The sequence below is a fragment of the Suncus etruscus genome, chromosome 1, assembly GCF_024139225.1.
Source record: "Suncus etruscus isolate mSunEtr1 chromosome 1, mSunEtr1.pri.cur, whole genome shotgun sequence".
NCBI lineage: Eukaryota > Metazoa > Chordata > Mammalia > Eulipotyphla > Soricidae > Suncus > Suncus etruscus.
The window spans coordinates 171,790,136-171,802,226 of record NC_064848.1 but is presented as its reverse complement, the minus strand read 5'-3'; the positions used below and the strand labels follow the sequence as shown (position 1 = coordinate 171,802,226).

Below are 12,091 nucleotides of genomic sequence, written 5' to 3'. Positions count from 1 at the left end.
AGTTTATAATATTTTCCAGATTCTCTTTATTTCTTGGAACTTTGTTCAGCATTTATGAAGCTGTTTGGGTTTTTGCAATCTAGTTAAATTGAGTTGATTTCTATTGTTCACCTGATAAAGAACAGGACTCTCTTATATTACTGGGATTTTTTTGGTGTTTTTGTTTGTTTGTTTTTGGGTCACACCCAGCAGCACTCAGGGCTCCTGAGCCCTACTCCTGAGCTCCTTGCTCTATGCTCAGAAATCGCTCCTGGCAGGCATGGGGGACCATATAGGATGCCGAGATTCAAACCACTGTTGGTCTTGGGTTGGCTGCTTGCAAGGCAAATGCCCTACTGCTGTGCTATCTCTTTGACTCCCTATACAACATTTTTAAAGAATTTATTTAGACTTGTACTATGTATTATTTGAAAGGAATGCATTGATATTTCTATCGTGTATATGTATCTCAATATAAACTGTGTCTTTAGAATTGTTCTAATTCTCACCTTTAATCATAGATATAGATATAGATATATATAAAATACAAAAACAAAGTGATTTTTTTAATAGGTTTTCTGTATTCTGCTACACCAGGGACAGATCTTTACTTTGCGCGACAACATAACACTTCTGACAATAACAACCAGTGTTTGGTAGGAGCCAATGGGAATATGTTGTTGCACCTTAATCCTCAGAAACCAGGTGCTATTGATAATCAGCCTCTAGTAACTCAAGAACCAGTAAAGGTAAATAATTTTACATCTACTTAAAATCATTTTATTTAAAGTTACTAATATTTTGTTTTTATTGTTTGTTTTTATTTTGGGGCTGCAACTGGCTATGCTCAGGGCTGATTTCTGCACTCCGTGATCACTTCTGGAGGGCTTGGGGAACTATGTGGGATACTGGGGATTGAACCCAGGTCAGCTGCATGGAAGGCAAGCGCCTTATCTACTGTGCTACTTCTCCTGTTCCCATTCTAGATATTTTAGAATAAGCATTAGTTTATTTAATTAAGTAGTTGAAGATGGAAATTTCTTTGCTCACTACATTTTGGTTAGATCATTTTATGATTTGGTTACAGAAGCAATGTTGAGATCCTTGGAAATACCATTCTTACAAACCTGCTGTGAAAATGTTATAGCATATATAAATGAATTTGGGAGGGGCAAGTTAGGCACACATTCAGTGGTGCTTAGGGGCTATTTCTGGTTCTGTGTTCAGGAGTAACTCCAACATGGCTCAAGGGAACAACATATGGTGGTGGGGATTTCAACCAGGGTTGCGGCAGCCAAAGTCCCCCAAATTTGGAGTAAAGGAGGTGACCATACTTAGTGCTTAGGGGCTACTTTTAGTTCATTGGTTGTTCTCAGTGCTCAGGGAGTGATTCAATGCCAACTATCAAACCTTCCTCCTGTATACATGTACATTTGTCTTTTGTACTATCTCCTTAGTCCCCCCAAGTATTTTTTACTGTTTCACTGAGTTTGGGAAAACCAGTCTTGTTTCCAAATGTTCAAATTATATTTTGAAATTATTTATCCTGAGTTTCCTTAGTTTTTAAATTAATTTAAAAAACATTATTTATGAATCACCATGAGATACAAAGTTACAAAGTTGTTCATGATAGAGTTTCAGTTGTACAATGTTTAAGGATCCACACCCCCTTCACCAGTGTCCACTTCCTTCCAGCATTGTCCCCAGTTTTGTTTTGGTTTTTTTTTTATGTTTTTTTTTAAGATAAAATTATAGTACTTTTAAAAAAAACAAAGTTTTGTTTGTTTTTTTTTTTGTTTGTTTTTGTGCCACACACAGTGGTGCTCAGGGGTTACTCCTGGCTCTGTGCTCAGAAATCTGTGCTGGCAGGCTCGGGATACTCAGGATATGGGATACTGGGGATCGAATCTGGGTCTGTCCCGGTTGGCAGTGTGCAAGGCAAACGTCTTATACCACTGTGCTATCACTATGGCCCCTACTTTTTAAAATATTTAATAGGGACACACAGCAGTACTTGGAACTCCAGATTCAATCCTGGCAGTGCTGAGGGGGTCATTTAGCGCCAGGAACAGATTCAGGGTCTTGCTCCTGTTAGGCATATGCTCTACTACTTGAGACTCATCCTTAGCCCCTAAAATTTCATTTAGAAAAAAAAGTTTTCCCAGTAACCTGAAACTTAAGTAGTAACATGTGTATTACCCTGTATCTATGTTTTATTAAAATGCCAATAACTAAAAAAAAAGTCAACTGCAATATTAAAAAACAAACATTTACATTCCACATTCTACTCTTTCTAAGGCTACATCAATAACACTAGAAGGAGGACGATTAAAACGAACGCCACAGCTGATTCATGGAAGAGATTATGAAATGGTTCCAGAGCCTGTGTGGAAAGCACTTTATCATTGGTATGGAGCAAACCTGACACTCCCTAGACCCGTAAGTATATTCACGAGTGCCTTCCATAGAAAGGGACAATCATAGATACCCTTGTATTACTTTACTTATGAACCTCACTATTCACAAATTAGGTTTTGGTTATCATAGCAGAGTACTCAGTATCTATTCATATTAATTGGTTTCTTCACATTCACTTATTCTTTCACTAAATATTGAAAACACTCTAGGTACCAGCATATGATGATATGCCTACAGCAAAAGGTAGCTTATATAAAGTAGGGGGAATAATCACTAAATGAACTAAAAGCTAAGGAATTCTTAAGAGGCCATAGTTTTAGCACAGCGGGTAGAGCGTTTGCCTTGCACGCGGGCCAACCAGGATTTGATCCCCAGCAATTGCATATAGTCCCCTGAGCCTGTCAGAAGTAATCCCTGAGTGCTGCCAGATGTGGCCCTAGTCCTCCCCTGTCCTCCCCACCAAAAATTAAGAAATTATGAGACTGGACCATAAAATAATTTGGGTGCATATATCAGGTAGAATAAGTGGAACTTAGACTGTTATAGGAGTTTGGGGATCAGTGCCAAAAAGTGCAGTGACTATAGGAAAAGTAGTGTAGATCCCATGAATCACACAGATAAGAGTTTGGGGTCTTCGTAATTTGTCTTTTTTTTTTTTTTTATGAGAACAAAGATGCAAAGAAAGAGGACAAGGTAAAGATACAGTGGGAAGACAATCACCCATAAACAGAATTCTCAGAATTCCCTTGCTGACACCATAATTTTGAACTTTCAGCCAAAAAGATTAAGAAAAATAAAACAAAACACATGCACTATTACTTTGTCCCTCAAGTCCTCAGATTGTAGTACATTATAACATTTCTTAGCAGTGCACAAAGCAATCTAAAACCACAACTCCTTTAACATTGAAGGCATAGTATTTTTTTTTTTACAGTTCCATGTACATGCATGTTAATTTAAGTTAACCTCAAAAATTTGAATGGGGGGCCCGGAGAGATAGCACAGCGGCGTTTGCCTTGCAAGCAGCCGATCCAGGACCAAAGGTGGTTGGTTTGAATCCCGGTGTCCCATATGGTCCCCCGTGCCTGCCAGGAGCTATTTCTGAGCAGACCAGCCAGGAATAACCCCTGAGCACTGCCGGTTTTAAATGTTTTTTTTTTTTTTTAAGGATGCGAGTCAAAGGAGCACAACAAAAATGGTGTTAGAATGGCAGTTGTTGTTTGCATAGGCCCAGCAAAATATGGAGGACATGGAAAGAAAAAGCCTTGGCCTAAATACAAGGAGACCTTACCCCTGAAGCTTTCTGGCATAAGGCCAACTCTAGGCTCCAGGCATACTAGGTTGTCCAACCCAAGTCATTGTCTGTAGTGCCAATTTATTTTTCACACAGTCGCTGTTGTTGGTGCCAGGTTTCTGTAGTTAAAGATCCTGGAATCTGTGCATATCCTACATCAAAGTCAGGATGATGTGGAGAGTCCTCTAGCTTCACCTCACAATTAGAGGGCAATGCAGAGAGCCCTGTCCTGAAAGCAGGTCTTTATTGTTGTAAAGCCTTCTCAGTGTTAAGGGAAGTCTCTTTTGAGTAGGTCGATGGTGGGCCAGTGGTATGGTCTTACCCAGTAGAGGATTGCTTCCAGATGATGTTATAGACAACATTAGTGGTTTCTTAGATGGCTTCCCTGGTTCAGGGGTGAATGGAGAATGCCCATTCTTCTGAGACCTGAGCCATTTTATTATGACAGTGTTCAGGGTGTAAGGTCCCATTGCATTACAAGATTTGTGTGTTCCTATCTCTATTAGATAAGAACTTATTTGTATGTATAGTATTTTCCTATTTTAATGTGCCTATGCAAAAGAGGAGCAATGCCACGTGGCATTATTGGTGCATATGCAGGCCACTAGAACAAGTCTAAGTCTAACAATCCCTGTGACTTGGTTCTTTTTTTTTTTTTTTTTTTGGTTTTTGGGCCACACCTGATGGTGCTCAGAGGTTACTCCTGGCTATCTGCTCAGAAATAGCTCCTGGCAGGCACGGGAGACCATATGGGACACCGGGATTTGAGCCAACCACCTTAGGTCCTGGGTTGGCTGCTTGCAAAGCAAACGCCGCTGTGCTATCTCTCCAGCCCTCTGTGACTTGGTTCTAACATAAACTTTAAACTGAGGGACTCTTCTACTAGAATTCCTTATTGAACAGATCACAAAGAGAAGAACAGACAAAAAATGGGGGAAATCGTCACTGTATAAGAGAATATTTAGTAAGAGTTATAGCTGTTAAGGAAATACATATAAGATATTCAAAAGACATATACATGTCTCTTTTATGTCTTTTGAAATAGTTGGGAGGTCTTAAATTCGGTGCATCACTTTTGGTCTGTGATTCGGCCTGTGCAGTACTGATGGTAAAAAGGGTAAATGTGAGGTAATGATGGTTGGGGATGAGGGAGTGAAGGACTAGAAATGAGCTTGTAGAGGTGTGGACAAGGGCAGAATTCAAGATGGACATTCTGCATATGCAAAATATACCTTAGTGATAGAGAATACTATTAACATATACTGTACGGGTGGGGCGTTTGGAAAATGGAGACCCGTGAGAAAAAAATTAGCCAGTGACTGCCTCAGCAACCCCTAAAGCTGGGGACCACCTTTCTGGCTGCCTGGACTGGCACCCAGGGAAGCCCTGGAGTCCAGGGGGAAAATAGGGGGACGGCTGGGGGCCTGTAAGCCTCCCAGCACCTGCCAAGCTAGGGAGAAGACCTTCGGCCTTGGGTCTCCCTAAACCCCATGCTGGTAATTTGTCTTTTTGAAGGAGGAAAATATATAAGATTATAATAGGGTCTGAGAGATAGAATAACGGTAGGATGTTGCCTTACATGCAGCTGATCCAGGATGAACAGTGGTTCTAATCCCAACATCCCACATGATCCCCTGTGCCTGCCAGAACAATTTCTGAGTGCAGAGCTCTGAGTGCTGCTGGGTGTGACCACACCCCACTAAAAAAAGATTACAATATATTAAAGCTAATAAGCTATTAAAACCAATGAATTATGCTGCTACTTTGCCTTTAGGTTGTTTTTTTTTTTGGGGGGGGGGGGGCATACCTGGTGCTATTCAAGACTTACTCCTTGCCATTTGCCCAGGGATCACCCCTGGTATGGCTCTGGAGACCAGTTATAGTGCTGAGGGTCAGTCCTGGGGTGGAGGCATGCAAAACAAACAGCCCATGTTGCTATCTCTCTAGCTCTGTACTTTTTGTCTTCAGTATGAGTCATTCACAGCAGTGGTTTTTCAATTGATTCCAGTTCATAGATCAGTACATGGATTGATACAGGTCTGTAAGAGTAAAAGGTTGAAAACCACTGATGGAGAATGTAAATCAAGTGCACTAAAATAAGTACTTGGAGTATCTATTACCAAAATACTAGTTAAATATATAACTTATTTGTCAAAAGTTCTTTTGGTAATATGGTAAAAAGTTTAAAGTTCTTTTTGGTTCTTATGTAATATCCAAACTAAAACTTGCTTATATCAGGAAAGTTTTAAGTTGAATCAAGAATTAAAGGTTTGTTTTTGTCAGCTCAAGGATTCACACTATAGGGGCCAGAGAAATAGTATAGCAGGTATGACATTTGCTTTGCATGCAGCTGGCCCAGATTCAATCCTAGGAGACCCATCTCCTGTACTACCACAAGTGATTTCTAAGTGTGGAGCCAGGAGTAACTGGGTGTGACCCCTCCCCCGCAAAGAAAACAGAAAGTTTCCTACTTCATTTTTCTTAAGAACTCCTAGATAAAATATATATGTATCTAATTTAGATTTTTGGTTTATTAGGGTGGGATAGACCTTGAGTGGGCACTCTGGGAGTTTTATGTTCTTTTTATTCTGTTTAATATCTGGTATTACTATAACTATTTTGATGTAAGACTTTCCTAACATTATTAATCATATATATTTATAGATAGCAAGAAATTAGCTCTATGAATTGAATAATAATTTATACCTGATGATTTATTATTTAATTTTTATTAAGTTATTAAAATAACTAATAAAGGACTAAGCTGTTCTGGAGCACTTCAGCTTAGTGCATTATTTTCTTATTTATGGGGGCTTTTTTCTCAATACAATAAATATATTTGCTAATTTATATTTGTATTTTATTATTATATAATATATATTAAATGTGTATTATACATGCATGAACACATAAAAGTAAATTATCCATCATTCAAGTTGTTGTTTAATACACTTCCCTGGTGGGTTTCAGTGTGATAGATAACTGATGAGACACTTACCTGCCTTTTACATAGCCAACCTGGCTTTGAACCTCAGCATACTTAACTGGTCTCCTGCCCACCAAAAGTAAGTAAGCACAAAGCTCAGAGTAAGCCTTGACTACCTCCTTGTAGGCCCCCTCCCGTAAAAAGGTTTAAAGTAAAAAAAAAAAAAAAAAAAATTAAAATACCTTTCATTTTAAGGTAAAACTCAGGATTTTGGGGCCGAAGAGATGGCATGGGGGTAGGTTATTTTCCTTGCATGCAGAAGGACAGTGGTTCGAATCCTGGCATCCCATATGATTCCCCCATACCTGCCAGGAATGATTTCTGAGCATAGAGCCAGGAGTCACCCCTGATCACTGCCAGGTGTGACCCAAAAAAACAAACAAACAAAACTCAGGATTTCATCTATTATTTGCTAGTTGTTACTGAAATTAACAAATTCATAGACCACACTGTATAAAATGTATGTTTGTATTTTTAAGTTTAAATGTATAAAAATGTATTAACTTGGAGGCTGGAGCAATTGTACAGCGGGTAGGACATTTGCATTGCATGCAGCCAACCCAGGTTCAATATCTGGCATCCCATATGGTCCTGTCAGAAGTGATTTCTGAGCAGAAAGCCAGGAGTGATCCCTGAGTGCAGCCAGGTGTGCCCCCCCCCAAAAAAAAAAAACCAAAAATATTAACTTATTGTTTTCTCATGAAATCAGTTACCATGAAAAGCAAAATTCTTGCTAGAAAATCATATGGTCAGAGGCAGAGGTATATTGGCAGAGGCATTTGTTTTGTTTGTATTTAACAAAGCAGGGTAGTTTTTATTGAACAAAACTCACTTAGAAAGATGTGAGGGGCACCACCACCACCATACCATCACCTAAAAAAAAAGAAAGAAAAAAATGAAAGATGTGAGGGCAAGAGGGAAAGGAATACTTGTTCAAGAGAGAACACAACCTTGAAGAGCAAACCTTTGCCAAAGGTGTTTTATATGTAGTCTGACAACTGCCATTGTTGAAATATTTATCCTTCTGAAAAACCTCACTTAAAACTGAAATCATGAAGAATTATAGTTGACTTTGCATCTCTCAAAAAGTCTCAAAGAGATCAAACTTTCTTTTTCCAATAGTATCAAAAGAAGATGGCAGAGAGCCTGTTTACTGTTTACCATTTAAATAAGAGTTGAAAAGACTCCCAAATGAAACCTTTAACATACTGTACTGCAACAGTGCTTCCTAGCTTATTTGATACCACCCTCTGGGGTGTATTGGACCAGTTCAATGGACTGGTAGTAGCCAGGGAAGTTGAGAAAGGTGAGCACTTTGATTTTGTGATGAAGTGTTTTGTAGTTGTTTTCTTTTGTTTGTTTGTTTTTTGGGTCACACCCAGCAGCGCTCAGGGGTTACTCCTGGCTCCACACTCAGAAATTGCTCCTGGCAGGCTCGGGGGACTATATGGGATGCCAGGATTCAAACCAATGACCTTCTGCATGAAAGGCGAACGCCTTACCTCCATGCTATCTCTCCGGCCCTGTTTTATGTTTTTTATTCTATTTTATTTTGTATGGAAAGGGGACAGTAGGCCATATTAGTTTGAGAACCTTTGTTATAGCATATTAAAATATGCAGAATAGTTCTAAGACATAGTCCCAGAGGCTAGCAAGATAGTACAGGAGTTAAAAGTGATTGCTCAATGCAGAAAAACCTTCTGCATTTCTGTATTCATCACAGCACTATTCACAATAGCCAGAATCTTGAAACAATCCATGTACCCAAGAACAGATGAGTGAATAAAGAAACTGGTATATCTACACAATGGAATACAAAGCTGTTAGGAAAAAAGAAGTCATGAAATTTGCTTATATATGAATGGATATGGAGAGAATTATGCTGAGTGGAATGAGTTGGAGGGAGAGGGATAGATATAGAATGATCGCATTCATTTGTGAGATATAAAAAAAGAAGATAGTAAGGCAATAGTATCCAGAGGCGATAGATATCAGGGCCAGGAGGACCAGTCAGTCAAGGTAGGAAACTTGCCATAAATAGTGGGGGAGTGCAGTTAGGGCAGAGAAGGGACCACTATGACAATGATAGTTCGAAATGATCACTCTAGATAAGAACTGGGTATTGCTGAAAGGAAATAAAGTGATAGACATGATATCCCTTCAGCAACAATATTATAAACTATAGTGACTAAAAGGAAAAAAAGAGGGGAGAGGGGGCCGGAGAGATAGCATGGAGGTAAGGCGTTTGCCTCTCATGCAGGAGGTCATCGGTTCGAATCCCGGCGTCCCATATATGGTCCTCCCGTGCCTGCCAGGAGCAATTTCTGAGCCTGGAGCCAGGAATAACCCCTGAGCACTGCCGGGTGTGACCCAAAAACCACAAAAAAAAAAAAAAAAAAAAAAAAAGAGGGGAGAGAAAGAGAGTAGAAATGCCTAGGCATAGAGAAGGATGGGAGGGAAAACTGGAGACAATGGTGGCTGGAAATGTGCACAAGTTAAGGATGTTGTATGTTGTATGACTGAAACTCAATCATGAACAGATTTACAAATGTGGAGGAAAAACTGTATTATGAACAACCTTGTAATTGCAGTGTTTAAATAAAGTAATTATAACTAAACAAAAAAAGATAGAAGTGGTGCCAGAGCAATAGCATAGTGGGTAGGGTATTTGCCTTACACACTGCCAATCTGCGTTTGATCCCCAGCATCCCACATGATCCCTGAGCACCACTAGAAATAATTTCTGAGCCAAAAGTAACCCGAGTGCTACCAGGTTTGGCCCAAAATCCCCCCCCCCAAAAAGGATAAAAATGATTGTTTTGGACCAGAAAGATAGCACAGCAGTAGGGCGTTTGTCTTGCATGCGGCCAACCCAGAACAGATGATGGTTTGATTCCTGGCATCCCATATGGTCCCCCAAAACCGGAAAAAAATATTTTTTTTTAAATTAGAGAAAAAAAGATTGCTCTGCATGTAGCAAACATCTATATGATTCCTGAACACAGAACCAGGAGTAATCCTGAATAAGTCCTAAAAGATTTATTCACCCCCAAAAGAAAAAGAAAAAAATAATAAAATAATCCTAAAAGTTTGATTTTTGTTTAAAGAAATTAGATTAAAATGTCCCCTTTTTTTATTTTTGGGCCACACCTGACAGCGTTCAGGGGTTACTCCTGGCTCTATGTTCAGAAGTTGGTCCTGGGAGGCTCTCAGGGGATCATATGGGATGCCTGGGATCGTACCTGGGCCCATCTCAGGTTGTCCACGTGCAAGGCAAATGCCCTAGTACTGTGCTATCACTCTAGCCCCAAAATGCCTATTTTTTTGTTTTAAGTATCACTTTGTATCTTTTAAAATAAACAGGTGATCAAAAATAGCAAGACAGAAATCCCAGAGCTGGAATTATTTCCTCGATACCTTCTCTTCCTAAGACAGCAGCCTGCCACTCGGACACAACAGTCTAACATCTGGGTGAATATGGGTATGACAAGCCTGAGAATGTTTCCTCAGCATTTACCAAGAGGTAACTTAAGAATGCAGCAAGAATACCATGCATTTTCTTAAAAAAAAAAAAAAAAAAAAAGCCAAGTCATTCAAAGTCCGGTGCCACTGTACTACTGCACTTTCCCACCTGTTTTCATACAGAATTAATTGTGGGGATTAGATCTATGATCATGCTCAAGACTAGATGGGTTACAGGGAAATGTAATCAGCAAATTTGCACATAAAAAAATACTATGGGCTGGAGAGATAATACAGTGGGCAGAGTGCTTACCTTGCATGCAGCTTACCCAGCTCACTTCCCCAGTACCTCAGAATGTTCAGCAAGCCTGCCAGAAGTGATTATCCCTGAGCACAGAGCCAGGAGTAAGCCCTGAGTACCGTCAGGTAGAGCCCCAAAACAAAAATTAAAAGATAATGAAATGGGTCCAGAGAGATAGCACAGTGGTAGGGCATTTGCCTTGCACACAGCCAGGTGAGGACAGACTCAGGTTCAATCCCCAGCATACCACATGGCCCCCTCGAACCCACCAGGGGTAGTTTCTGAGCACAGAGGCAAGAGTAACCCCGGAGTGCCACCGGGTACAGCCTAAAAACCAAAGACTAAATAAAGATCATGAAACATGTTATAGACTTTATTTCTTTAAAACAAACATTTCTTTTAAACAAATCATTTGCTCAACCTAAGTTATATTTTGCTAGCCTTTTCTACAATATTTAAATTTCTGTGAAATTACTTATCAATATCATGTTTTTTTTTTTTTTTTTTTGGTTTTTTTGGGCCACACCCGTTTGACGCTCAGGGGTTACTCCTGGCTATGTGCTCAGAAATCGCCCCTGGCTTGGGGGGGACCATATGGGACGCCGGGGGATCGAACCGCGGTCCTTCCTTGGCTAGCGCTTGCAAGGCAGACACCTTACCTCCAGCGCCACCTACCCGGCCCCTCAATATCATGTTTTATCAGTTTTAGAGGGTATTTTGTGGCAAAATATAATGTGCTTTTTTTTTTTTTTTTTGCTAGATCCAAGGAGCTTTTATAGAGGCACGTAATGAAGAGAAAAAGATGTATTTTGTTAAGATCATTTAAAATAAATAAGCGAGGCAGCAGCAGGGTGTTTGCCTTGCACTCAGCTGATCCGGAACAGACCCAAGTTCTGTTTTCAGCATCCCATATGGTCCCCAAACCCTGCCAGGAGCGATTTCTGAGCGCAGAGCCATGAGTAACCCCCTGAGTGCTGCCAGGTGTGGCTCAAAAACTAAATAAATAATAAATAAAATGTGCTAGGGCTGGAGTACAGTGGGAAGAGTAATACTTGCCTTGCATGCGATTAACCTGGGTTCCATCCCTGGCATGGTTTAATATGCCTAGTGGAGACCTAATATGGTCGTCTAAACAGCACAGGTGAGGCCCAAAACAAAAAAGTACTTTTTTTTTTTTTTTTTTAAATAAATGTGCCTTTGAAACAACAGACCCAGTGGGTTTAATTTTCAGTACTCCTCTGGTCCCCTGAGCACAATCAGGAGTGATCCTTGAGCTCAGAACCAGGAGTACACCCTGAGCACCATCAGGTGTAGCTCCAAAAAAAAACAAACAAAAAAATTAAATAAATGTGCTCTGCAAAACATCAAGCCACTCAAAATGTCAAGCATTTTCATTTTTAAACTATTACATGCAAAAGATTTTCCCTTTTTTCTCTTTTAATTAAATTTTATTGATGGGCAGTACTTGCTCTGCTTTTTGCATTGCAAATATTAGAAATCATAATAGAATTTAGTGTGCATGAACTCAAACCAACCATTTCAAAGAAATAAGTACCATTAGTTTTATACCTTCCTTAAAGTGACATTTAGGTAGTCTAAGGAGATTCATATGCACAACATTTGGTAAGAATTGTAGCAAAATGGGCGGCAA

The 12,091-nt window shown here is 39.8% G+C and overlaps 1 protein-coding gene across 2 annotated transcripts in view; it reads left to right on the top strand.

Moving 5' to 3' along the window:
* The window catches only part of USP32 (ubiquitin specific peptidase 32), a 189,666-nt gene that overhangs the window by 125,566 nt on the left and 52,009 nt on the right, over positions 1-12,091 (top strand). For both annotated transcript variants that reach the window (XM_049771218.1, XM_049771210.1), the window contains exons 14-16: positions 553-728; positions 2,278-2,418; positions 10,041-10,158. In XM_049771218.1, coding sequence (XP_049627175.1) covers positions 553-728; positions 2,278-2,418; positions 10,041-10,158 — 435 coding nt within the window. The remainder of the gene's footprint in view (positions 1-552; positions 729-2,277; positions 2,419-10,040; positions 10,159-12,091) is intronic.